Source organism: Rhinolophus hipposideros (assembly GCF_964194185.1).
Source record: "Rhinolophus hipposideros genome assembly, chromosome: 3".
In the NCBI taxonomy this organism is placed as follows: domain Eukaryota; kingdom Metazoa; phylum Chordata; class Mammalia; order Chiroptera; family Rhinolophidae; genus Rhinolophus; species Rhinolophus hipposideros.
In genome coordinates this window covers 604,783-631,388 of record NC_138049.1, presented here as the reverse complement: position 1 = coordinate 631,388, position 26,606 = coordinate 604,783, and the positions used below count along the sequence as shown (strand labels likewise).

At 49.5% G+C, this 26,606-nt stretch overlaps 1 protein-coding gene across 23 annotated transcripts in view; it reads right to left on the bottom strand.

Annotated features, from left to right (window-relative positions):
• WDR27 (WD repeat domain 27) overlaps positions 1 to 26,352 on the bottom strand; it is a 132,112-nt gene extending 105,760 nt beyond the window's left edge. For 13 of the 23 annotated variants that reach the window (XR_013993083.1, XR_013993084.1, XR_013993085.1 and 10 more), the window contains exons 1-14: positions 25,580 to 25,929; positions 24,950 to 25,056; positions 24,335 to 24,530; positions 17,005 to 17,146; positions 14,045 to 14,169; positions 12,945 to 13,058; positions 11,993 to 12,044; positions 10,523 to 10,593; positions 8,905 to 9,025; positions 7,871 to 7,991; positions 6,381 to 6,484; positions 5,307 to 5,374; positions 4,961 to 5,082; positions 4,486 to 4,565 (exon numbers count right to left, since the gene is read on the bottom strand). Coding sequence is in view for 17 of the 23 variants with exons in the window: in XM_081044424.1 (XP_080900550.1) it covers positions 4,486 to 4,565; positions 4,961 to 5,082; positions 5,307 to 5,374; positions 6,381 to 6,484; positions 7,871 to 7,991; positions 8,905 to 9,025; positions 10,523 to 10,593; positions 11,993 to 12,044; positions 12,945 to 13,058; positions 14,045 to 14,169; positions 17,005 to 17,146; positions 24,335 to 24,523 (1,309 nt within the window). In the remaining 6 variants the exon portion in view is untranslated. Of the gene's footprint in view, positions 1 to 4,485; positions 4,566 to 4,960; positions 5,083 to 5,306; positions 5,375 to 6,380; positions 6,485 to 7,870; positions 7,992 to 8,904; positions 9,026 to 10,522; positions 10,594 to 11,992; positions 12,045 to 12,944; positions 13,059 to 14,044; positions 14,170 to 17,004; positions 17,147 to 23,707; positions 23,833 to 24,334; positions 24,531 to 24,949; positions 25,084 to 25,201; positions 25,334 to 25,579; positions 25,930 to 25,972 lie in introns of those variants that run through there. The other 10 variants (XR_013993082.1, XM_081044433.1, XM_081044426.1 and 7 more) reach the window with 8 other exon arrangements.
• Between the last annotated feature and the right edge of the window lie 254 nt (positions 26,353 to 26,606).

The window sequence follows — 26,606 nt, the reverse complement described above, 5'->3', positions numbered from 1 at the left end:
GACGAGAAGCCGCCCACATCAGGGATAGACAGCTATCCCAGGACATCGAGAAGGCCTGGATACGTACATAATCGATATTGAACTTAAAATAACCATTTGTTTGATTTTCTTTATCTGTCTGCTAATAATATTAGTAATAATGACAATCATACCTGTTCTTTAGGCTTTCCTCAAACCCTGTACTTATATAGCCCAAGTTAATAATTGCTGAAGGTATGTAACTTCTATATTATCAATAATAATATTTATGACTTTAAAATTTAAAAGGAATGTTATTATAGAAGGAAGAAAAGGGATGTATGTGTATTTTTGAGGGAACTTAAAAGATAATAGTTTGTCCTAGTAAGTTGATTATTTCTGAATGAGGAAAACAACACAAACTGAGAAGGACGAGTGAAGTTGTAGAGGGTGAGTGGGAAAGAAATACTGAGAAAGGAACTTTATGTATAAATGGTAGAACCTAATTATGTTTACTCCCTAACTCAACACAGACTACTAACTATATTAATAAGGATAGAAGCTGAAGTGGATGTAGGTATGTGTAGTATAGATATACAATGACCCTCTAGAATGGCTGCAGAGACACAGGAAATTTACTTCTGACACTCTCACTGTCCTCCTGGCCTCTGGAAATTTTTAGATGGTAATTGTAATCTACACCATTGTATGCCTTGGTGCCCATTAAACCTTAAAGGTACAGTTCTCAATTGCACAAATAGCAGGACTCAGATTAATAAGTGCTACCAATGGGAACTAGATGGGCCAAATTCAAACACCACCACCATACCAGTAAATGGGAACCCATCTCAAAGTCAGATTGTGAAAACTGGACAGGTGTACGAGGTCGGACAATTAAGTTTGCGAACTCATCCTAGAAGAAGTGCTACGTACCTCATTGCTGAATATCTCTATGGTCACCTTCGAAGCACTCCCCTTGGGAAGCTATACACTGACGCCAGCGCCTAGTCCACCCTTCAAAGCAATTTGGGAACTCTTTTTCTGGAACGGCCCTCAGAGCTGTCATCGTACTGCCCTTGATGTCCTGAATGTCATCAAAATGTCTTCCTTTCAGTATTTCCTTTATCCTCAGATAAAGAAAGAAGTCATTGGGAGCCAGATCAGGTGAGTAGGGAGGGTGTTCCAATACAGTTATTTGTTTACTGGCTAAAAACTCCCCCACAGGCAGTGCCGTGTGAGCTGGTGCATTGTCGTGATGCAAGAGCCATGAATGGTTGGCGAAAAGCTCAGGTCGTCTAATTTTTTCATGCAGCCTTTTCAGCACTTCCAAATAGTCAACTTGATTACCTGTTTGTCCAGTTGGTACAAATTCATAATGAATAATCCGTCTGATATCAAAACAGGTTAGCAACATTACCGCAACAAGTTCACGAACTTAATTGTCCAACCTTGTATGGTGTGCCCTCAAACTATAAGTAAATGTTATGTTGGATGCAAAATACAGAAAAGTGAGACAGACAGCAAAACTTGGATCATGATAGCTTACAGGTTAGAAATGATTCAGTGTGTGTTTTACTTAGTAAGGACCTGTAAGACCTGACTGCCTCTCATTTACCTGCCTTACCTTTCGGAAAAAAAAAATTTGGCCTTGACTGCCATCCAAGTTTATGGTCTTGCCCCATCCCCAATGGTCCACCATTTCAGAAAGACAAAGGGCGACACTAGGAATGAGCCTTCCTAGCCCCATGGGACCATATTATCCAACCCAAAGGTTAGTCATCAATGCATCCTTCAGATTGATTTATGACCAAAAGTGGGAAGTGTGAACAAAAAAGGGGCCACATACAAAACCTGACAAGCTCAGGGAAGGCCAGCATGGCCAGCCCTACAAACTCAGAGACAGAAATTAACCACACAGGATGGTCTGAGCATGAAAATTCCAATCTACAAGTGGGTCATGGCCAGTAGTCACATCCTTGACAGGTAGCTTCCTCGACAAAGGTCAGGATTTACTTTAAGTGAGTCTGTCTGTTGTCTTTTTTGCATCTAAGATAACAAACCCTTAGAATGTCAGAGTAATCCCTTTTTCTGGATGCCCCAGGGCACACCCCCCCCACACCAAAGCAGGAAACAGCAGAATCTCTCATTGTTGTTCTTGTCCCAATTACCATCTCTATGTGCTGTAAAATGCTAACTATTAACTCTCCTGTACCCACCAATGTGAAAGAAGTACCTGTCTCTCCAATTTACTTTTATCCCAGACATTTCTCCCACTTTGCTTTCTCCCACCCCATTAATCTACCACCAGTTGACTTCATGTAACCCTCCTCCTTTGATTCTACGTATAAAATAAGCTGCAAACCACCATTTTGCAGAGCATTTTCTCAATCCGTTGAGATTTTGCTTCCCAGCAAATGTCGTCAGTTTGGCTCAAATAAACTCTAATAAGCTTTCTCTTAGGCTGTATTTTTTTTTTTTGTCAACACCATCTAAATACTGGAGGAGACCATATTAAACACCTAGTAAAGACTTCCAATCCTTCATTAACAGAAGGAGACACAGAAACTGAAAATTCTGTGAGGAGCTGCTCTTAAAAAGTGGAACCTGACTTGCATGCCCTATGCACTATGCTGAGCTCAGCATTCAGACTGACCCCCCCACAGAAAAAAAAAGGAAATGTTACATAACTTAGATTCTTTAATCTCCTGCAAAGGAACAGGGCAATGACAGCAAGGGAGCAAAGACTGAAGTGAAGAGCAGACTGGGCTCCCCTCCCCCAACCCCCGTCCCCAACCCGGGCTCCCTCCCCTTCTTGCCCCCACCTGTCAGCTCAGCTCTCCAGAGCTTTGTCTTCCTAGAACCCATTAGGTCTCCCTGTTATGGCCTCTGCTAAGTCCTGGGAGGGAGGCCCCACAGAGCTGCCATCACTGTGATGACAAATCTCTGTGCACAGGCAATCTGCACACTGCCCCCCCCAATAGTGTGAGCTCTGGAGTGAGGATAGTCTCTCCATCCTGCTTTACATCCTACTCTCAGCTCCAGAACAATAACCAGCTCCTAGAAAAAGCACTGCGTGCTTTGCTTAGTAAACATGTACGATGTGCATGAGACATTTCACATGTGCTGTGACATGACATGCACATGTGAAATATGATGACGTGATGTTTCCTGGGTGTGGCGTGCTGTGACATGGCCTGGCATGATGTAGTGATGTCACGTGTGTGACATGTGACGCGACGTGTGGTGTGTTACAATGCCATGTGTGTGACACGTGACGTGGTGTGATGTGGTGTGATGTGACACGATATGGTGTGACGTGATGAGCGAGGCTGAGGGGTCGGGTAAGGAAAGGGAGACAGAGACTGAGCCCCTCACCGTTCGTTCTGGAATGAGGTCAACAGCGGGTCAGCGGGACTGGGATTCAGGGTTGGTCGCTGACGAGAATAAAAGAAGTCATGACCAAGGATTCTTTGAAATAATGGAATAGAAGACAAACTAATTTTAAAGTATTTCTTTGTTAAAAGCAACATGTGAATTTGTTCAGATGCTGCTTAGAAGAAAACAGTAAGAAAACATTTTGGAGAAGACTAATTTCTTGTGAACTAGTTAATACAAGATAGCAAAGAACTACTGTTGGTTTTGACACAATGACATTGTGGTTAGGAAGAAAATGAACGTCTGTTTAGAAGTGCATCCAGATATGTGGGGTGAAGTAACATTATGTTTGTGACTTGCTTTAAATTCTTCAGCACAGAAAGAAGAAAAGCTGTTCTCATGATAGTTACTTCATGTCCACCACGTGCTACCACTGTGCTGGCCACTGGAGAAACAGCCACCAGTGTTTTTAAATGTTACTGAATTCCTAGGTGTCATGCAGGGTCTCAGCTCCTGACAGGTGAATGCAGAGTATGGTGAGGCCAAAAAGGCACACCCACGGAGCCGTGGATAGGGGGTCCGTACCACTATATTCTCGCTGGCGGCTGGTCAAGACAAGAAGCAAACATCCGCCAGTCCCCCAACGAGGGTCTTCCTGCACCACAGTCTCCCTGGCGGCGGCTGAGACACAGGAAGTAGGATCCACACGATCAGCACCATCCACAATCGTCACTCTCTGCACTGGCCAGCACAGCCATGGCGGTTAAATACAAAACAAGAGTGGCTGATGGCCAACTAATGGCCAAGTGACAGCTGATGGCCAACTGGTGACAGCTGACGGCCATCTGATCACAGCGGATGGCCATCTACTACCCGAGCCAGCACCTTTCCACGTGAGGCCGAGAGCCTGGAAACTGCTCTCCTGGCCCTTTCCCAACACTAGGAATGTCACCCAATTCAGGAAAAGAACCATGCAGCACATCCCACACCACAGAAACCCATGAGAGGCCGAGCATCCGAGGGGCAATGGGAGGCAGGCGGTGCTGCCGCTGCCAGTGGCAGCGTGGACTCAGCCACAAGGCCACTCCCCACGCAGTAACGAGCGCACAGACAGCTTCCCTGTCTCTGTATTTCAGGGGATGTCATACTGACCAGGCTGTCTGTGACGCGCCGGCTGGGCACTGCTTTCAGCAACTCCGAAATGCAGTGGAGAGGTGGGTAACACACGGGAGCTAAAACACAAACAGGAAATTGGACTATACGAGCAAGCTCACAGGACGGGTGGTGCCAACAAAGCATACACTTTAAGGACAGTTCATGCCGATATGCAGGTGAGGACAACCATCAACCACATCCTTATCCTCCTAAGGAATAAGTTTGTCTTTTTAACGGAAGTGCTGCTTTTTAATCTACATTCCATCCTGAAGTAGAATGGTGTCTCACACCGAAATGCACGGTGAGCCGCTGAGTTTTAAACAAGATGGATGCCACGGTCTGGGCAGTAACTCCTACCAAGCGAGGCTGGTGGAGTTGAGAGTTCACTAAACTTCACTTTTATTTCTCAAGATCAAAAGGAATCTATTTCTACCAGCTGACGAATGGGCACGTGACCCAGGAGGAGGCTCACCTGGGCAGCACTGAGAGCCGCGTCCCCCGGGTGGGGCGCTGCTGACACCTCAGCAGAGCAGTGGGGTCAACCTTCAGCCCGGCGATCCCGTTCCCAAACATGGAGGTGAGCACGCAAAAGGCCTGCAGGACGGGAGCGATAGGCTGACCACGCCGCTAGACACAGTGACAACCCTTCCCTAAGCACACTCACACACGCCCTTGGGGGGGGGGGGTAGTCACAGTGACAGCCGCACTGGGCTGGCAGGAGTGGCCACACGGCACTGCGGTTCCAGAGGACAGAAACCCCTACCCGCCCCACGTCCCCACGCCTCCCTCTCCCCCAAGTACAGATGCTCACGACTAACCTTCCCATCACTGGTTTTGCTCATCATGGCACACGATCCAGCGACCTGAATGCTGAGGTTCCTGAAATCTTAACAAGCGACAAAGAGAATAAACAGCCATGTTTAGGGGCAAGAAAGGGGGCTAAATCCTCCTTTATTCACCAAGCTCTCAACTCCCCCCTGCTTCTCACAGGCCCATCCATCACTGGTGCCACTCAGCACAGAGACATGTGACTGCACAGACCCGATCTAAGTGACATTTCGGTTGAATCTTATAGGACAAGCAGAAACGGCCCACTGAGGCAGGAGGAGAGATAAGCAGGGCTCAGACAGATGCTGAGGCCAGCAGACATCTGGAGAGTTCAAAGGAAAGTCATGCTAAAAATTCCGACTCCATCACCAAAGCAACAGGCCTCTCTCTGGAGAGCTTGAGGGAGAAGTGGGAACCGCACTTAAAAGTGATGCTGGCGGCTGAGCCTGGGGGCTAGGGGGAGGAAGCCAGGGGCAGGAGCAGAAGAGGAGAGTCCCTTCCGGGGGAGGAGGGGTACTGAAGCCACTGGCAGTGGGGCTGACTGAGAGGGAGGGAAAGCCTGTGACTCTCTGACGACAGGGCCAGGGTTGGAAAGGAAAGTGAGTAGGCCAGCTCAGTTCACACGGGGTATGTCCGACATGCTGTGAGCTTGTCCAGGCACAGTACCCAGTCTTCAGGGGCACTGACAGCTGACTGAGGGGCCCCTGTCAGGAGCCTCGGGACAGACTGTGGCACATGGAGGGGCAGGGGCATCCAGGGAGCCCTGACACACCGGGAGATGGGCCAGGACAATGGTGGGATGGACACCAGCCCCAGCAGCCGGGTGAGCTGGGACGACCACCGAGAGCTCGGAGAAGAAACAGATGCAGGCCCCGGGACTCAGCCAGACAGAGGTGCCCCGGGACCCTGAGCACGGCAGGCTGTCACCAGTGACGAATGGATCTGGTCCTCAGATTCAAATGACAGGCTTTCTACCTGAAAACTGTCAGTCGCCCATGGCAGTTAAAGAAAAATGTTGAAGATACATGAAATGTATACAAAGGTTACTTGAACTTCGACCTTACCTTTGTAACGTAAGACAGCTTCCAATTCAAAGTTTGCCAAGTTAAATATGAGTAAACCAGCTGAGCTTCCAATCCACAAGCAGCTGGTATTCTCAGAAGAAAGACTGTTTCAAAAGGAAAGGGAAAACACTGTAGTGATCATTTGTGATCGTCACTGCCACAGGGTGTCACTGAGCATCACACTGGCTCTCGAGCGAGTGGAGCTCAGCATCACAGACCCATGGATAACGCGCAAGGGCTCTCAGGTGGCTGCTCCCTGTCACCCAGAATCGTCCATTAGTCCCAACCAGGCTGGACCCCGGTTGTTTGTGCTTTCCCAGCACCCACTCTCTAGTGAAGACAAAAGGCCATTACCTGGTCCCAACCAACACTGATCCATGATGTTTTATTTTTTCTGAGGGCACAAAAGTGGTTGGTGCCACGTCCTCCGCAAACACAGCACAGGTGGCTGTCCCTGTGAGCAGGGCTTGGGGCCACCACAACCATGGCACCAAAAGGTGCTGCCAGGCAGCGTCTGCCATGGGCAGTGCCCCAAACAGCAGCGCTCACAGGAAGACACACACAGGCCCATGGTCACCTCTCCTCTTTGTTTTCCAATTTGCAAACGAGGTAAGTCTCGCAACTGAGTAGTAAGCGTCACTGGTTATGCCAGACAGGGACTCAGGAAGGCTGTGCCAATGCGCCCACGTCCCCCTGGGCCACAGGACAGCCATCCGCACGGCAGTCCTGTCCCCGGGCCTGCAGCAGCCCCACTCAGCTCCACAGCACAGGCCGGCCAGGCGCAGTGCTCTGGGCAGGAATCAGGTGCCACAGGGCTTGTGTGCACCCTTCCTGTGCCCTCACTGCTCTAGGAGATGCGGGGACCCATGCCTCACGCCCCCCACTGGCTCCAGGACCATCCACGTGACTATCCCACCCCAGAGTCCGCAGTGGGGACCAGGTGGAGACTCAGCCACACCAGGCCATCACGGAGGACTCCTCAGCATCCGCTCCCCAACACTTGCCAGAGTCTTTCGTCATCTCTAGAACCTTCCACACTCTGTGTGGGACAGAGGTGAACACAATCATAATACATCCTTTTAATCACAGTTAAACCGTGGGTTCCTTACATTGCTAAATACCTGTAACATTTCTATCCAACACAGATAAATAGAATTCACGTGGGGTCACTGGCAAATGTATAATATACAGCAGCGATGGGGGAAGGTTTGGAATGACTTACGGTTACGTTTCCCCTTTGCCCCATTCCAGAAGTCAGGATCTGCCTCCACTTTGGGGAGCAAAATGAAAATCATCTCATCTTTTATTAAATAGATTTTAAAAGAACTGACTGGGTTTACCAACGTCAAGACTTAAAACATGAAATCCTCAGAACACCTACAGTTGTTATTACGCAAACAGCCTAAAAACACCGGCTGCACTTTCATCCCTCTAGAACGAGCCTAATGTAAGGTTCCCCCAGTGGTGTCGGCCAAGTTTATCACACTCACAGTCCACACTCGGAAGCGAGGCCGAGTGAGAGGTCGCAGGGTGCCAGGCCCAGGACAGGCAGCGTCACCTCAACGTCGTCCCCTTTTGCCAGTTCATGTGCAGACGGAAGCCGACTCTCTTCTAGGAACAGAATTATTGATCACCTGAGATGTGGAGTTAGAAGTGATCGATGAAGTGAAAGGCAGCCAGGTGACACCCTGGGAGGCTGCAGGAAACACGTGCTGCGGGAAACTCAGATCGTGAGTCAAGGACATGAAAGTCACACATTATAAAGAACACGCCAGAAATAAAAGCAGATGCGTTGCAAGACTGGCAGGCAGGGAGCCACAAAGGGGCAGAGGCAACGGTCAGGTCAGCTTAATTCAGCATTCCTCAGGCGGGTTTGGGGGCTACTTCATAATAAGTGGGGGTTCATCCAAGAACAATGAAAGACACGACTTAGAGCACTGGGGAAATGGATATATTGGATGAAGGTAATTTCTGACCTACGTTAAAAAGAAATGGCTTAAAGCCACCTGTGAAAACAGAGAAACACAAAGTAAACCAAAAGGACGACGACGATAAACTTGAAGGACAGCAGAGTGGACACATTGGCTGAGACAGGAGAATAATGGCTGCATACGCGTATGAGAGCATCCTCAGCTGGATTAAGGGGAAACAGCCGGTTGCCCGGCACTGCCAGCTCCGCCTGTAACACGTGGCACGTCCCAGAGCACACGCTGAGTCAGCATGCACAGCAGGGACAGGTGACAAGCAGTAGAATGGGGAGGGATGGTCAGGTGGGTGCGTGGGGCGCAGCGAGTGCAGGGTCTGCTGGGTGGGGACGACCCCTGGGAGGTGTTGGCCCTGGACCCGCCCCGCCCCACGACAATGCCCAGCAGCAGCCCCACCCTCACCGCTCACAAGTGCTGCCTGGGGCCAGCAGGGGTCGAGGGTCCCCTCCCTCCTGTCGTCCCCCACACCACGTGGCACCGGGACAGGCTGCCTAGGGAGCGCTGTGGGCTGAGCAGGTGGGAGGTCTGCGTGGGCTCACCTGGCAGGCTGCCGGGGTTGGACTCAAGCCTCCTGGTGGAGAAATTCTCTCTCTTTTTCCTGAGGTCAACACGTGCCACACACCGATAATGATGTCTGTCAACCAAACTGAAGATCCAGAGCTGGAAAGCAAACGTACAGACGTTAACTCTCCCAAAACAGCCCAGACGACCAGGCGGTAAAAGGCAAATGAGGAAAACGAGCTGGGAGCCGACAGGAGCAGGAGACCAGAACCGCACGGCCTTCACAGACCCCCTGGACCTTCTCTGGTCCCCCCAATTCCCTCACACCCCAAAACCTTGGAGCACTCCCTCTGTTGGCATCAGGCTCAGAGCACCAACTTTGGGTGCAGACGACCATGTTTCACGGTCCCTACAGTACAATCCACGTGGGGGGGGGGGGCTGTGCTCTTATCTCCACCCAGGGATACACCTCACACGTCACTGGGTGATGACACTAGCCATCAGCATTGTCAAAAGAAAAAAATTGTCTTTGTTTACCAAAACTATCTGTGAAATGCTGATTTATAATAAGAAATATATACTTGGTTCCTGGCACAGAGCTCCTAAAACCCTTGGGATGTCTGTGACAAGGCTACAAAGGTGTCTTCTGTTATTCTAACGAGGTGCTTTTGGAAAGCCCTTCGGTCCCTTATGATGAGGACCACAGCCTACCTTGCAATTAGGGGATTTGAACTTTCCTCCCACCGGACCTCCTGGGAGGGGAGAGGGTTTGGGAAGGGAGCTAACGGTGAATGCCGCTTAATGAAGGGGCCTCCGTGAAACCCCAGGGCATGGGGTCCGAGAGCTCCCAGGTGGCAGACACAGCCACGTGCCGGGAGGGTGACACCCCCTCCAGGGACAGAGGTGCCCGCTCTCAGGACCCCCGACCTCACCCTGTGCGCGTCTGCACCTGGCCGTAGGGCCCACCCTTCAGCACACGCTTTAGGATGTGACACACTGCTACCGTGTCTCCGAGTCCTGGGAGCTGCTCTAGCAAGGTCATCGAGCCCAAGGAGGCGCCCTGGGGACCTCCAAGCTGCAGCCACAGAGGGCAGAAGCTGTGAGCACCCTGGGCCCCCACGAGGGGCGACTGGCGCCTGCAGTGGGCGCAGTCTCATGGGCCTGAGCCCCAGCCTGCGGGATCTGACGCTCTCTCTAGGATTGAGTTAAGTAGTGGGACACGCAGCAGGTGTCACAGGGAATTACTTCCTGTGGGAATCCCCGACATTTAGTGCCCAGTGTCAGAAGTGAAGTGAAGAGACTCACAGGCGGGAGGAACTTGGTTGTTCTGATGCAATGTCTTTCCCGATTATATCAACAGCAGCTTTTATAAAAGAACAGCATCCATACTTTGTGAGTAAACCTAAACTGCTCACCTACAAATCTAAGTTTTGAACAAGATCAAATACCAAAATTTTCAAAGCGGAACAGGGCTGTGTGAGTGGCTGCCAGCCGGAGCTTTCAGGCGGGGAGGAAAGGTCGGATGTGGGGCCAGGGAGGCGGGTCTCAGCAGCTGGGGCCGCTGGTCGTCACGTCACAGAGAACGCAGAGCAGCATTGAAAGAGACTCGTGCAGAGGTACACTTAGTCAGACAACGTGGGAATCAAGTGCCCGCACCTGGCCCTCCGCACAGCCGGTGACCAGCTGCTTACTTCCTTCAACGACGAGAAGACTGAGCAGAGGGGACGCTGTTGGATGGAACAGACCAAGGTTAGCTTTAAGAGCACCTGGCAGAGTAACTGAGAATTATCAGTTCTCCTTATAATATTTCTTTCAGTCAAGTTTAAACAGTTCCAGAATGATTTGTTCCCAGGAAGTGGAAACTCAGCGAGTGCCACTGTGGAGAACGCTGTGACTGTGGGCGACGGGGTATCACCGCACCTGAAAGCCCAGGATGGCTGACGCACCGCACCCCGTGTCCCCTGCACCCCGTGTCCCCTGCATGCATTCCAACCACCAACCGCATCACTGATTCCTGAGCTTTAGAACCAGAGTGACAACAGCACCACGTCCGTAGCACTGAACTTCAACAGGACGATTCTTAAGCCAGAAATCATGAAATTGTTTCGAGCAACGAAACATGTCATTTCATTTAAAACGTCTTCTGAAGCTAAATGTCGAGAACTTAGGAGAATTAAAGTAAACGGGTATTAAAAACAATGCAAAACTATTCATATAATGACATCAAAATCAAGTTTGTAATTGTTTTGTTGACAGATAACAATTCCACATAATTAATTTCAGGAAAAGAATTTGCACATAATTCCAAGAAATGCGCTTTATCCCTGAGACTGGCGTGTGGAAACATCACATTCTACACATGGGTACACGATGTCAGGAGGACACTGACTCTGGGGAGGTGACCACCCTTCCCGGTCACAGGGTCTCGATTCCACGTTCCTCGTCCCGTGGAGGAAACCACCTTGTATAACTTTCTATTCCTCTCCCCTGCGTCAGCTACGAGGTGCACACAAGAGGTGCTCACGGGACGCTGCAAACCAGTCACGGGAGGAGTGGGGGCCCTGCATGAGCGGTCACAGGGTGACAGACGCTGGGGAATGTGACCTCAGTGTCACAGGCTCCGGGGGGCCTCCATCTGCACCGCCCGGCTCACCCTCTCAAGCCCGCGTATGACCAGGCCTCGGTGTCATTCGCACCACCGAGACCAAAGAGGAAAGTACACAATTACCCTGGAATGCCCTGGACAAGGGAGTCAGGTCTGCCTATCCCAACACAGCCCGGCCCATGGGGCACTGGCCCCGGGCAGGTGCCGCACTTCCCTGCCTCGTCCCTGAGGACAGCACTGTCCGGGGAGCCCACCACAGCTCCCTGAGTCTCCCACATGGAAAGGCTCACACACCAAGCATATGCTTACGTGTTAAGTGAAAACTTCAGGAAAACTGTCTGTTAAGTGACAGTTTTATCACTTAAATCCTTTCAGTGTGTAGGTGGGAATGCAAGAGCTGTCCCTGAGTGATGCTCGGATCCCCTTAAATGTCACAGCTCCAACTAGGGACTAACACACACACCAGGAGAAAACGTTGACTCGTAGCCTCTTGGCAGAAAACACGGAAGAGTCCAAGTTACCTGCTAACACTGGCGAGTTGTAGATCAATGATCCCATACGATGGTCCCACACCTTTGGACAGACACACGTCATTAGAAGAGAGAAAAATTTTGCCATTATTGCTATTGAACTAATACTTCTACCCAATTACCAACGAATCTATGAAAATGGTGTTTGGAAAGATAAAAGGGATCAAATATATGGTGATGTAAGGAGAGCTGACTCTGGGTTGGGAACACACAATATGATATATAGATGATGTAATACAGAATTGCACACCTGAAACTGATAAACTTCAAAAAAAAAACTACCTTTAAAAAAAGAAAATAAGTACATATAGTAAAACTGTACAAACACAACAAAAGATGTCAGAATCATACAGAAAAAAGACTAACAACAACCTGTGGGTTTGGAAGACCCCAGATGAGAAGGCTGCAGACGTCCCTGCACCTAACCCATATCTCCAAGACAGGTGTGACGCGCCCTCCGTAAGGCACATAGCGAATGGCGTCACGTGCTCGGTTTCCTGTGTGACAGGGACACTTCAATGCCTTCCTTCATAAAGTCCTTTCATGGGCACAGCAGCCATGAGCCGATGGGCACCACTGTCCACGTATGTCCGCTGTTTCCAGATAAGAAGGCGAGGCCCAGCCCAGCTCTCAGCAGCAGCAGCAGCTGTGAGCGGCGAGCGACACCTTCCAGTCGGGTCTCACCAGGCAGGAATTTCAAGATGACAACGGCGGCGTGTGCTCAGCCTCTCCCGGGGCCCCCTGCAGACGTGCAGTAATGACCCTCAACCTTCCTTTCACTTACAACATCCAACGTCCTCCCTTTGCCGGCAGGGTACTAATCACAACATTAGTGAACTTGGAGTTGGACGGAAACTGAGGTTGCATTTTAACTCATTTTCTTCTTAAGCCCAATTTCGTTCTGATTGAATCCTCTGATACTGGAAAATGCTCACCCCCTCACCTTGAAGCTTCTGTCCTCAGACACTGAGATGACGACATGAGCCCGCCAAGCACAGAACTCGGCTGCAGTCACGGGGCCCTGGTGCCCCTCCAGCTCCGCGAGTGTAGACCGGCTCTGGGGGAGTTTGGGAAGGAAGGTCAGAAACTGAGTGTTCTGGGAACTAGTGTTACTAAGAAGTTCTACGAATCTCACGGAGAACATCTACGCTACATAATCCCTTTCCCAACTTGAGACTGTGCGTACACAAACCAGGAAGTAAAACCCAGAGGGCTGGGCGAAGGGGAGCATCAGCTGTTGGGGGCCTCAGGAGCAGTAAAAGGGACATGACAGCAATACATGACACCGACCTCTCCACGTGAGCCAAAAAGGGTCCAAGGACAGAAACGTGCACTCCGTGCCCCAATCTGCCCGGCACAAGCCAGGCCCGCCGCCATTTAACCATCAGGAAGATTCCGTTCCAAACATCCCTCTTAACCTGAAGGTGTTGATGTGGAGACGGCAAGGAAACGCTTTGCAGGCCCACAGCTGTCAGCTGCGCTCAGGACAGCAGGCCTCGGCCAGTCTGTGCCCTCAGCACGGCTCCCACAGACCCCAGCCCCAAGGAAACACAAGGCCCACGCCTACTGCCTGACTGGGCACTACTCCTTTTCCAAGTGCAAGTCAAGTGCGAGCTTTAAAACTCACAGAACCTGGAAGTGGCGACACATTTACTTCAACTAGTCCCAAATAAGAAATAAGCGAGAAAAGTCTAATTCTTGGAGGGAAGCAAATGATGGTAAAAGAGATAAACAAAAGGGCCACAGTCCGAGGGTCTCACTGGGATAGGAGCACGTCGGGAAATAAAGGTCTCACTGCACGTGTCTGTTTAAATTCTTCCCTGACGTCCAGGTTTCAAGTAAAGGTTTCACAATTCACATAAAATGGCAGTGCCTGATTCCAATTGCAAGATAAAGGAGTGTAGTCATTAATTTCCCCTAACACCTTTACAAAAAGTCGCCCAATGCCAAGTACTGCTGAGAATAGAGGTGGGTGGGAGCTGCGCAGCCGCGAGGCCCATCAGCTGTGCGCCCCTGAGCTTCTGCCACACGGGGCCGCCTTACCTCAGTGTCCAGCATGAGTATCTTATTTCCAGCGCACACGGCGATGACACGGTCGTCTGGGCTGAACCTTAAATACAGCACCTTTCCCAGCAGGGTGCCCAAGACGGTCCCGCGAGGAATTAACCCTGGGGGGAGTTCCGGCCATTAGTGTGGGTTTATCAGAGGCACTCAGCAAGTCAGCATAAGTGCTGTGACATAAGGGGGGCACTGACGATGGGAGTCCCCATTCCAGAATGACATGCAGAATGACATTGGGCTTTGATGCCACTGTGGCCCTTTCAGAGTATTAAAAACACAGAATCTGAAGGTTCTCCAGGAAAAACGTGGAGCACAGGACCTGCAGCAGTGCGAGGACTTGGGTCGCCGAGTGCAGCCGGCCATCTTGGGGGGCCACACGTGCACATACTGGGGGAGTTGTGCCGGTTGGCCTGGGGTGCCAATGCTTCCTCCTCCCTGCGCCCAGCATGACCTGTTTTGGCCCATGTCAGGCAGGCAGAAGGGCCAGCGGGCCCATCCAAGCATCAGCCTCCCAGGCCTCCCTACCTCCAGGATGACGTCTCCAGGCTGTCCTGCAGGTCCCAGGGTAATGTCGTAAGCTGGGTGATGACACAACCCACCCACCACGTGGAGCAGACCCGTGCCCGCTGCAGTCTGACCCCCCCTCCCCCACGAAGCGGCTTGTTGTATAGCAAGGCCACATCCACTGTGGGAGCAAAACCTACAGAGAGGAAAACGATCATCACCCTGAAGTCCTGTTCTGGCGGGGCTGCCTGAGCACACGCCTTTGTCCCACTCACACTGAACAGGCTGCTGTACCACCGCAGGCATGTAGCCAGGAACCCAACAGGCAGAAACGCGGGCCTTCGCGGAACTGTCCAGGGGCAGCCACGTGAGGCCGAGGCCGAGAGAGAGCTCAGCAAGAAAACAGGTGACAGTTATGGGCACAGAAGCACTTCTAACAGCCAAAGGCAGGTACAGCCAGCAAGGGAGTGAATTTGGAAGGAGGAGGCAAGCCCACACTGCGACGTGAAGAGGTGGGAGAGAGCAGGAACCAGCAAAGCAGCCTGGGTACGAGGACCAGCAGGCCTGCAGGGCTGGACTGACCGATGACCCAGTAATCTGAGTACCTGGCCACACACCGTTTTCTCAGTCCGACTGCAAACACACCAGCCCTGGGCCACAACGGTGCTGCAACTCAGCGCCCCCCAAGCACCCCTAAAGCAAACCAGGCAGTGTGGCATCCTGGCCCACAGGGCCACAGCAGATGGCCGGTGGGTATGAAAAGGCTACCCCACCAGCCCCATGCAGATGGAAAAGAAGCGCGTTCTGACCCACTGCCAAGCACACACAAACCATGCGAACACCACGCGAGCACCAGGGCCAGGCCTCGGGGCTCAGTGTCTAGCTGTGGTCCTGGGGGCAGATCACCACACAGCCCCACGCAAGGTGCCGCAGAGCAGCTGAAAAGTAAGTCTGGGGGGACAGCCGCTTCCCACAGGAGGGCTGCTGACTTGTAAATACCTCTGTGGGGATCACCGTGCATGTGCAGGCATGTGCATGTACTACATGCGTGTGTGCACTGTGTGCACTTGTCATGTGTGCATGCATTGTGTACACGTGTTTGTGTGTGTGTGCATGTGTGTACTATATGCACGTGTGTGGTGTGTGTACTACTTATGTGTGGATGCACCATAAATGATTGTGTGGATACACTGTACGCGTGTGTACTATATACACACATACAAGTGCATGCAGTATGTGCTGTTCGTGCATTTCCATGTGTGCACATGTGTACATGTGTGTGTTGTGTGTGCACGTGTGTACTGCATATGTGTGGTGTGTACGTGTGTGCGTGTGTGGGTGTGTGTTTGCATGTTTGTATGCGCACGTGTTTATATGTGTCTGTGTTGTGTGCTGTATATGTACACGTGTCTGCATGTCTTGTGTGTGCATGCTACATGTGTGCACGTGTGTACTGCATGTGTGTGGTGTACATGTGTGCGTGTGTGGGTGTGTGTTTGCATGTTTGTATGCACACGTGTTTATATGTGAGTCTGTTGTGTGCTGTATATGTACACGTGTCTGCATGTCTTGTGTGTGCATGCTACACGTGTGCACGTGTGTCATGTGGACTACATGTGCATGTGTGTATGTGTGCATCATACATACATACGTCCTTGTGTGCACACATTGCTGATACTAGAGTGATCATACCACAGATTAAAGAAGATGGGACATATCTATTATACAGGCTGCTGCCTAAAATTAACTGACGCTTGACTTTTACAGCAATCCTGTGACTTCTCAATTTAACTCCCTACTGTGCTCCCCACCTAACTTGTCAATGTCACCTCATAAAACTCTCCTGACACCATGCTCCCACCTCATGGGTTTATTCTCGCCTCCTCAAACAGGTCAAGCTCTCGACTTGCAGGCCCGAACCCGCGTGGCCCCTTGGCCTGGATGCCGTTCCCAGCACTGCTGCGCCCACGCCAGCCGGCCAGCTCAAGTGCCGCCCTCAGCACCCGCCTCATGGGGCCGCGCCCTCCACCTCCCCCGGGCGCTTTCTCCACCTCGCCTTCCACAGCCCATCAGCATCTGCCCGGCTGTCCACTTGTTTCTCATGTGTCCCTCTGCGCTGCAAACCCACCACGGTCTCCGTAAGGAAAGGATATTTCACCTTGCCTACATGTCTTCAGAGTTCCACCAAAGTCAGATTTCAAAATAAGAAAAGTGGTAATATTAGAACCACTGAGCCCTTGGTACCAGCTCCACACACAGGCAAGGTCAGTAGGTCCACGTGGCCCGGTGTGCATCTCACACAAGAGACCCACTCAGCACCTGGCTTCAGGGTTAAAGGGGTCAAACAGCATCCCACACTCCTCATGCTACCAAGTATATGTAAGGACAAGTGGCTCCTTCTGTATATTTTGTAAAATACGTTTTAGATTTCCATTTACCTTCAAGAACTTTCTCTCTGCACTCATCCAGGCTCCACATTATAACACGATCCCGTGACGCAGAACAGATCAGAAGCGGAGTCGCTGTGTTTCCGAATGCCACAGCAGAAATGGGCTGATGGTGTCCTCTTAGGGTCAGAAGCTAAAAAATTAACAAAATACAAAAAGAAACCACAGAGTAAAGATAACCTTTACAAAAGAATGTAACATAACCTCAAACCCAAGAAACTACGTGGACTGAATTTTTCAGATATGCTTACTTCATGTGTTCATTTCTAATTCCTGTACTAACATTCCTGTCTCGGAACTAACATACCCTCTCCAGTTAACCACTGCACTGTTCTCAGTGTTACAAACAAGACACACTTGTTGGGCGATGCAGGTCACTCTCCTAGTTCCTCAACAGGTAACTTTTAAACACATGCCAGCTGCAGCCCACCACACGCCAGCACAGGTGACAGCTGTGCTGTGCCCTGATGGATGAGTAAAGTGACAGCAGGAAAACTGCACTCGGGCGGACGAGGACACAAACATGGTTAAGAAACTCCTGGTCTGAGCCAAGCAGAGACATGAGGCTGAAAACGTGGGCCGGCGCAGGAGGCACCCTGGCAACTCCACAGGGGGTTTTCACACAGCTCTAGGAAACTGGAAGCCAGCAAAAAATGGACAAGTGGAGGAATGCAATGGCCAGGTTCATCATTCAGTAACAGAACCTGCTGCACGTACAGAAGACAGACTGGAGTGGGGGTACAGGTGAGACCAGCGTTCTCCAGGAGAGATACAACGGAGGCTTAACTAAGCGGCCGCGACAGAGATGGGCATGGGCTGATGAAGGGCAGCCAGACCAATGCACGTGGAGGGAGGAAAGGACACCAGCAAAGAGAATCCGTGTGACAGGCTGAAGTCCTGGGTGGATAAGGCATAAGGAAGAATGGAAACACAACAGGTAGGTGGGAGGAAGCTGGGGCACATCCCGGGTTGTGTGCTGCATAGAAAGCTGAGGCACTCACAAGTGGACGTTAGGGAAACAGCAGGCAGCTGATATGAGGGCTCCCATCAAACATGAGGACCAAGGGAGCTCCACTGTGGTCACATTCTGCTAGTTCTCGGGACCAAAGTCCTGGTGAGATTTACAAGAAAAACTGGACAGAATCTGCACATGAATAATTACAATACCAGAGAAGGAAACTGAGAGGAGGGATTCAGCACCAAGGGCCACTTCTCCCATGAAGACATCCATCAAAAGGCAACTGTCAGACAATTCCAGTAAAGGCCGTTAAAAAGCTGAGACAGTTATGAGGCAAGGGGCACAACAATGGTGTAATTAAATAAATGCATCATTTTTAGGGGCGTATACAGAAGCATCTTATTGGGGGAAGGGCAAAGAATTCCTCCTTACAAGGGAGTTTGGAGAACACGGTCCATAACCTCATGGCTGAGGACTCTGTATGATGATTCTTTAAAACACCATGGATGGACTTTATGAAATTCTGCTTTAAAAAAAAGCATACAGGCCGGCCCGGTGGCTCCGAAGGCTGCCGGTTCGATTCCCAAATGGGCCAGTGGGCTCTCAGCCACAAGGTTGCCGGTTCAATTCCTCGAGTCCCACGAGGGATGGTGGACTCCGCCCCCTGCAACTAAGATTGAACATGGCACCTTGAGCTGAGCTGCCTCCTGGACGGCTCAGTTGGTTGGAGCGTGTCCTCTCAACAACAAGGTTGCCAGTTCGACTCCCACAAGGATGGTGGGCTGTGCCCCCTGCAACTAGCAATGGCAATTGGACCTGGAACTGAGCTGCGCCCCCACAACTAAGATTGAAAGGACGACAACTTGACTTGGAAAAAAGTCCTGGAAGTACACACTGTTCCCCAATAAAAGTCCAGTTCCCCTTCCCCAATAAAAAAAAAAAAAAAAAAAAAAAGCACATAGCCTGCTAACATGGAGAGAAGGGGCGTGCTGCTAAATGCCCCAGGCTCAGAGTAGGAACCCAAAGGACCAGACCCAAGGAGTGAAGGCAGCCTGGACACAGAAGGGCCTCCCCAGCACTGATACCACCTCCAAACTGTCCTCATCCCTGACCGGGTTCGGGTGATCTGGGGTTGCCAGTGCCCTCAGCTAGCCAGCTGTCAGAAGCAAACACAGATTTTCTCTGGAAGAAGCAAAGATCATCCAGACCTTCAAGTTAGCTGGGCAATTTTTTTCATATATAATATAATGTCCAGCAACCAATCAAAAATAATCAGTTATTCAAAGAAAGAAGATCATCTAGCCAAAAACCAACAGAAATAAGAAACCATGAGAAACACCCACAGGCCACCCACATGTTAGAAAACAAACCAGAACTGATCCAGATGTTAGAATTCCTAACTAAGAACATGAAAACAGTCATTATAACTTTATTCCACATGTTCAAAAGCGAAATAGGGCACTAAATATATTTTTAAGGGCCATAAATTTAACTTCAAGAGACGACAACTAGAGCAACAGGTGAAAAATACAATGCGTGTGACGAGCAGCAGATTAGACACAGTGTAGAAAAGGAAACAGATGATCTGAATAGGCCTGTCTACTAAAGACAATACATCAGTAATTAATCACCTTCCCAAACGGAAAGCCCGAGGCCCAGATGGGTTCACTGGTGAATTCTATCAAACATCTAAGGAAGAAAGTATACATTTAAAACACAATTCTCTACAGTCTCACTCGTAGACAGAAACAGAGGAAATACTTCCTTTACTCATTCCCCGAGGCCAGCACTCCCCTAATACCCAAACCAGACAAAGACATTGCAAGAAAACTACACACCAATATCTCTCGTGAACATAGATGCAAAAATGCTCAACAAAATACTGAAAATATTAGCAAATCAAAACCAAAACTGTATAAAAGGAATTATACACTATGACCAACTGGAAATTACTCTAGGTATGCAAGACTGGTTCAACATTTGAAAATCAATGAGTGGAATTCATCATAACAGGCAAAAGAAGAATCACATGATCTTATCAGTAGAAGCAGAAAAAGCATCTGACCAAATCCAACACTGATTCATGATCAAAACTCTCAGTGTAGTAAGGATAGAGGGGAACTTCCTCAACTTGTAAAGAATATCTATAAAATACTAACAGCTTACATCATATTTAATGGTGAGAAACTAGAACTTTTCCCACTAAGATCAGAAACAAGGCAAAGATATCCCATCTCACAACTCCTTTTCAATTATCAGACAGAAGTTTTAGCTAACGCAGTAAGACAAGAAAAAAAAAGAAAACGGTATAGTGACTGGGAAGAAGAAATAAAACCGTCTTTGTTCACAGATAACATGATGGTCCAAAAGCATTGACAAAAAAACCCTGAATCTAAGCAGTTATTATAAGGTTACAGGATACAAAATTAACATACAAGTCCACTGCTTTCCTGTATATCAGCAACAAACAAGTGGAATTTGACATTTAAAACACAAGAAGTACCACTTATATTAATACCCCCAAAATAAAATACTTGGGTCCAAGTCTAAGAAAATGTGTACAAGATCTCTATATGGAAAGCTATAAAACTCCGCTGAAAGAAATGAAAGGAGAACTAAGTAAATGGAGGGCTATTCCATGCTCACGGACAGGGCGACTTAATATTGCCAAGGTGTCAGTTCTTCCCAATTCGACCTATAGATTCAGTGTAATCCCAGTGAATACCAACAGGTTAATTCTAAAGTTTATACGGAGGCAAAAGACCCAGAATAGCCACACACTATTGAAGAGGAACAAGACTGTTCCTAACTGACTTTAAGCCTTACTAAAGCTACACTCATCAGGACAGTGTGGTATTGGTGAAAGAAAAGGCAAACAGATCCGTGGGAGAGAACACAGAGCCAGAAACAGACCCTCATAAACAGTCCACTGATCTTTAACAGAGGAGCAAAGGCAACACAGTGGAGAAAACCATAAACTCCTAGAAGATAACACAAGAGGAAATCTAGATGACTGGGGTTTGGCGATAAATTTTTAGACTCATGAAAGGCAAGACCCACCAAAGAAAGACTTGATACGCTGGGCTTGATTAAAACTAAAGTCTCTGCTCTGTGAGAGACGCTATCCAGAGGGTGAAAAGACAAACCAGACTGGGAGATAATATTTGAAAAAGATGTAGCTGGTAAAGAACTATTACCCAAAAATATACTAAGAACTCTTAACAAGAAAACAAACAGCCTGATTTAAAAATGAGTCAAAGACCGTAACAGACACCACACCAAAGGAAATATACAGATGGCAAGTAAGCACACGAAAAGAAACTCCGCATCATAAGTCATCAGGGAAATGCAAATTAAAACAGCACCGAGATCCCACCACACACCTATGAGAATGGCCGAAATCCAGAACACTGACACCACCACAAGCGGGTGAGGACATGGAGCAGCAGAAACTCTCATCGACTGCTGCCGGCAACACAAAATGGTGCAGCCACTGGAAGACTGGTGGTTTCCTATCAAAATAACTATACCCTTACCATTCGATCCAGCAGCTGTGCTCATTGGTATTTACATAAAGGAGCTGAAAACTTAACATCCACACATAAACCTGCATGTGGATGTTTACAGCAACTTTAGTCATAATCGCCCAACCTTAAAAGCAACACGACAGTGGGTGATAAACTGTGGTGCACCCAGACAATAGAATATTATTCAGCACTGAAAAGAATGAGCTCTCAAGCCATAAAAATATATGGAGGAACCTTAAATGTATATGACTAAGTGAAAGAAACCAATTGGCAAAGGCTGCATGCTGTATGATTCCAGCTCTATGACATTCTGGAAAAGGCACAGTTATGGAGACAGTCCAAAGGTCAGTGGTTGCCAGGGGTTGGGAGTGTGGGGAGGCAAGAACAGGTGGAGCCTGGAGGAGTTTAAGAGCCGTGGAAATACTCTGTGTGACACTATTATGGTGGATACATGTCATCACACATTTCTCCAAACCACAGAACGTCCAACACCAACAGGGAACTAAGATAACCTATGAAATGTGGGCAATGATGTTGTGTTGGTGCAGATTCATCTCTGTAACTACTGCATTCTCTGGGGGCAGGGGGGCTGTGCCTGTGATAATGGGGGGGCTGTGCTTGTGCGGGGGCAGGGTTTGTGGGAAATCTCTGTACCTTCCTCTCAATTTTGCTGTGAAACTGAAACTGCTCCTAAGAAAAATACTAAAGCCTCACAGTACAAAAACAAGATTAAAAGTTGTGTTCCCCCCCCCCAAAAAAAGAGCCAAAATTTCAAAGCAAGGAATATTATCAGGGATAAAGAATATCACTTTGTAACATTAGTGGAGTTAATTTATCAAGAGGACATAAAAATACAAAACATTTACATACTTAATGACAGAGCTTCAAAATACCTGGAACACACTGATGGCAGAGCAACAGACAAACGCACATTTAGTGACAGACTTCAATATGCCTCTCTCAATAACTGATAGAACCAGTAGACATCAAATCAGCAAGACTGTAGAAGACTTGAAGAACAGCATAAACCAATCTGACCTAACTGACATTTATAAAACAAAGGATGTGGACGTGCAAATATTCATAGCAGCTTTACTTATAATAGTTAAATAAAAATACAAAAATAAGCTAAATGTCTTCCAACAGAAAGACGATTAAACAAGCTGTAGTATATTCATACAATGGAATATTACTCAATGATAAAAACAATGAACAATAGTTCATTCATGCAACAATATAGATAACTCTCAAAATAATTATTCTGATTAAAGAAGCCAGACAAAGAGTAAATACTGTCTGATTTCATTTACATAAAACTCTAGAAAACGCAAACTAATCTAAAAGCTTATACTTAGAAGACATAAAGAATTTCAAATCAATAGGAAAAAGACAGATAATACACTATAAAAATGGCAAGACACTGAGCACATACATCATTCAATCTTTACAAAGACTGAGAAAGAGAAAATGTCCAAATGACCAACAAATGTACAAAAATGTGTTAAACATTAATCAGCAGGGAATTGCAAATTACAATTAAGTACCAGTCCACCCACCAAAAGGGCTAAAATTATAGCAACAGGACCAAGTGTGGGTGAGGCTGGGGATACCCTGGTGAGCTCTTACACAGCAGGTGAAGTACGGACTGGCCACTTTGGGAGTCTTCTTATGCTTAGCATTATCTACAAAACTAAATGTGTGAATTCCCTATGACTCGGCAGCTGTACACACGTGCACCAAGACATAGTAAAGACTGTTTGTAGCAGGCAAAATGTGGAATCAAAACAAATGCCAGCAGCAGTAGAATGGGTAAAGTGTGTCTATACATATGCTGAAATTCTATGCAGAGGTGAAAATCAACATCGATGAACCTCACAGACAAAACGGTGCATGAAAGAGCGGGTGAGGACGTGGAGCACAAAAGATCGCATCACACACGAGCCCACGTGTGCAAAGTGCAAACATGAGCACAACCAACCCACGGTGCCGCACGTCACATGACGTGCTCTTCAGGGAGGCGAGAAGGGAGCACCAAGCAAGAGGGGGCGTCACCCAGACGTGTTCCCCTTGTCATAATCACCACAATGCGTGCTTAACGTCTGGGACGCATTTTTCTAGATGTTTTATCATGCACTGAAAATGTGAGAGATCAAGCTGGAGATCTGAACGTACATCTCTTAATTCAGAGGGAATCAAAATGTAGATTTACCTTCATTAGTGATGAACAGCTTCTATTAGCAAAGTGATTGCCAGTAAGATTGAAAGTTACAGAAAATGTCCAAAGTAAATATAGTTTTGATTCCTATGTGCTGTAGTCAGTATCCTCAAACTCCTGAAGCCCAAAATGAAGACAAAAATCATCCAAATGCCAAAACAGGTTGATAGAATTTACTTTCTCATTTATACAATGAAACCTGTTTTTATTAAGAGTATTCACATAATATTAGTCATGAAATAAGCTTTAGAGTGAAAACTAATGATGTCTTTAAAACTATCAGATTCTGCAATAAACGTAATAAACTTATTTAAGTGTGTTGATATAAAAAATCTAGAAAATTTCAACTTGTCTTGATTGTGTTAAAATGAACCTATTCTTGTTCGTCTTCTTACTAAAGAAATGTTTTAATTAAGTGATTCCAGACAGTTTATTTTACAAAAATCAAATTTAACATAATGCTTCATTCCAGAAATGTGCTAACATTTCCTCCCATAGTTGCTAGCTGAGTCCCCAGAGGGTAATGTTACCCAAACAGCATCAGAGAAATGGAGAGGTGACAGAGAGCAAGGCGCTTTGTACCATCTGACTTCACAAGAAACACATACAACTTCTAAACACCTGCTGAAAAGGGTCCTCAGTGTTCCAGACGCAAAGTTCATTTCCATCTAAGGGGAAAGCAGAGTGCTGCATGCTGCAAGCAAGCTGCACGTGGGGTGTGGACTTCTTGGACTTTATCAGGAATTTTTCTATGACAATATCACCTACACAGCCATCATCGGTGGAGGAAATCTCCTGTGGTTCTTCCATCTGCAATCTGAAAACACAAGAACAGATGATGGCTACAGGTGTGATGTTTCATATAGCCACTAGCCTGTTACTGATCGTAATTACTAATATGATCTCACACACATACCCCAGATGCACCCACTCGCCGCCGTGCCCTGTTCCCAAGAAAAAGGAAAAGAAGTCACTGAAAATCCTGGAGGTCCTGGATGCCAGATGGCCCTACTCTGCCCACAGGCTTCCAGACTCGACAGACCTGATCCAAGGCCCGCTCCTCCCACTTAACAGCCTTGCTTAGCCTCGCAGAGTCCCCTTCCACCACTAGAAGGAGGAAACAAGCAGCTCTCAGAGCGTCGTGAAGAACAAACACCCACCTGCGGCGTGAGGGCTACTTCTATGTTCCATAAACACGGGCACGTTACATGCATGTGCCCACAGCCCAGGACTCACCCTTGACTCTGCTCTGCTTCACACTACATTCCAGGCACTAGAAATATCTCAGAGCTCGGACACGGGATTTGAAGACTAAGTGGTGAGCAATGGGTCTGGTCACCATGCTGGGTGGAGAAAAACACAATAAAAACATGTTGAATATTTTGAAGCACCTTCTTCTTTAGTGCACACACTTGCTTCAGTTATATACTTTATTTGCCAAGACACAGCAGTGAGCTACTATAAAAGCATAGCTAATGTTATACCCACTCTCTTGTATTCCACTCCGATATGCTTTCTGCACAGGAAATAAAATGGGTAGTCACACTGCAGAACGCCCCAGGTTCGGGGGGCAGCACACATGACGCCAGATACATCTTTCGGGAGAAGCTGTTGAGATGCACTAGTGTCATCTCCACTGTCGTGCGGGGTCCCGCTCCCCAGACAAGAACGCGGGACACGGTGACGCCTAAAAGGAGCAGCCAGGAGCCATAGGCAGGGGAGTCACCCCACTGTCGTCTCGCTGGCGGCTGGGCTGGGGACACGGGAGGCAGGAGCCACACGAGCCACACCTGCCGTCCCCCCCTGCCAACCGCAGACCCCGCCTGCCAGCTCAGCCCCGCAGCCCAGCAGTGGCCAAGGGCTCACCGGTGACAGCTGACGGCCACGTACTCCCGAGCCAGCACCTGTCCGAGAGGCCGGGAGCCCGGAATCCGCTCTCCTGGCTCCGTCCGCACATCCACCATCGGCCCAAAGCCCAGTGCGCCCCGCCCCTAACGGGTACGACTCCTCCCGACTTCAGGCAAATGAACGCCACGCAAACAGCCGCCGGCGCCGGCGCGTGGGCCCGAGAGCCAGCGCTCAGGTGCCAGGCGCGCCTCCGGCCCACGCGGGCCCCCTCCGAGCCCCAGGCCCGGGTCCGGCGGCGCAGCTCGGCCCGCGGGGGCACGGCGCTCGGCGCGTTCAGTGTCCCGCTCCCCTGGTTCCGCCACGTGACCGCGCAGGTCCTGAGACGACGCGCAGCGCCGGGGACGGACGCACCCGTCGCTCCGGGGGATGTCAGCGGCCGGGGCGTCCCGGAAGCGCGGATCCCGCGGAATCCCGGAAACACACGCAAGCCCGTGCTGCGGGCACCTGCAGGCGCGTTTCACACAGTGTCACGCCGTGTGGACCAACGGACACAGGCAACAGGTGCGGGGCCACGGCCCCCGGCGCGGCTGTCCGTCCCCGCGGGACCCGCCGGACCTGGCGCGGAGCCGCGAGCGGACGCTCAGGCCAGGCGGGCACAGCACCGCCGACAGGCGTCCGGACAAGGGCTCCGCGGCGCGGCCGTGTGTCACTCGGGGACCCGCGAGGAGGGCGCGCAGGCCGAGGAAGCCGCCGGGCGCGTGCGGCCCGCGCCCCGCCCCCGTCGCCCCGCCCCCGTCGCCCTGGTGACGAGCCAGCCGCCGAGCCCCGGCCCCTGTCAGCATTCTCGCGAGAGCGCGGAGCTCGTCACTTCCGGAGGACGCCTCACTTCCGGACGCCCCTCCGAGACACCACCCACTTCCGGGCCTTGCCTCACTTCCGGCTTTCCGGCGCGGCCGCCCGGGCCTGGCCCTGGTGCTCCTGGCGCCGCGCCCGCGGGGAGCGGTGGTGAGTCCGGGCCCGGTGACCGGCCCTGTCGCCTGGCGGC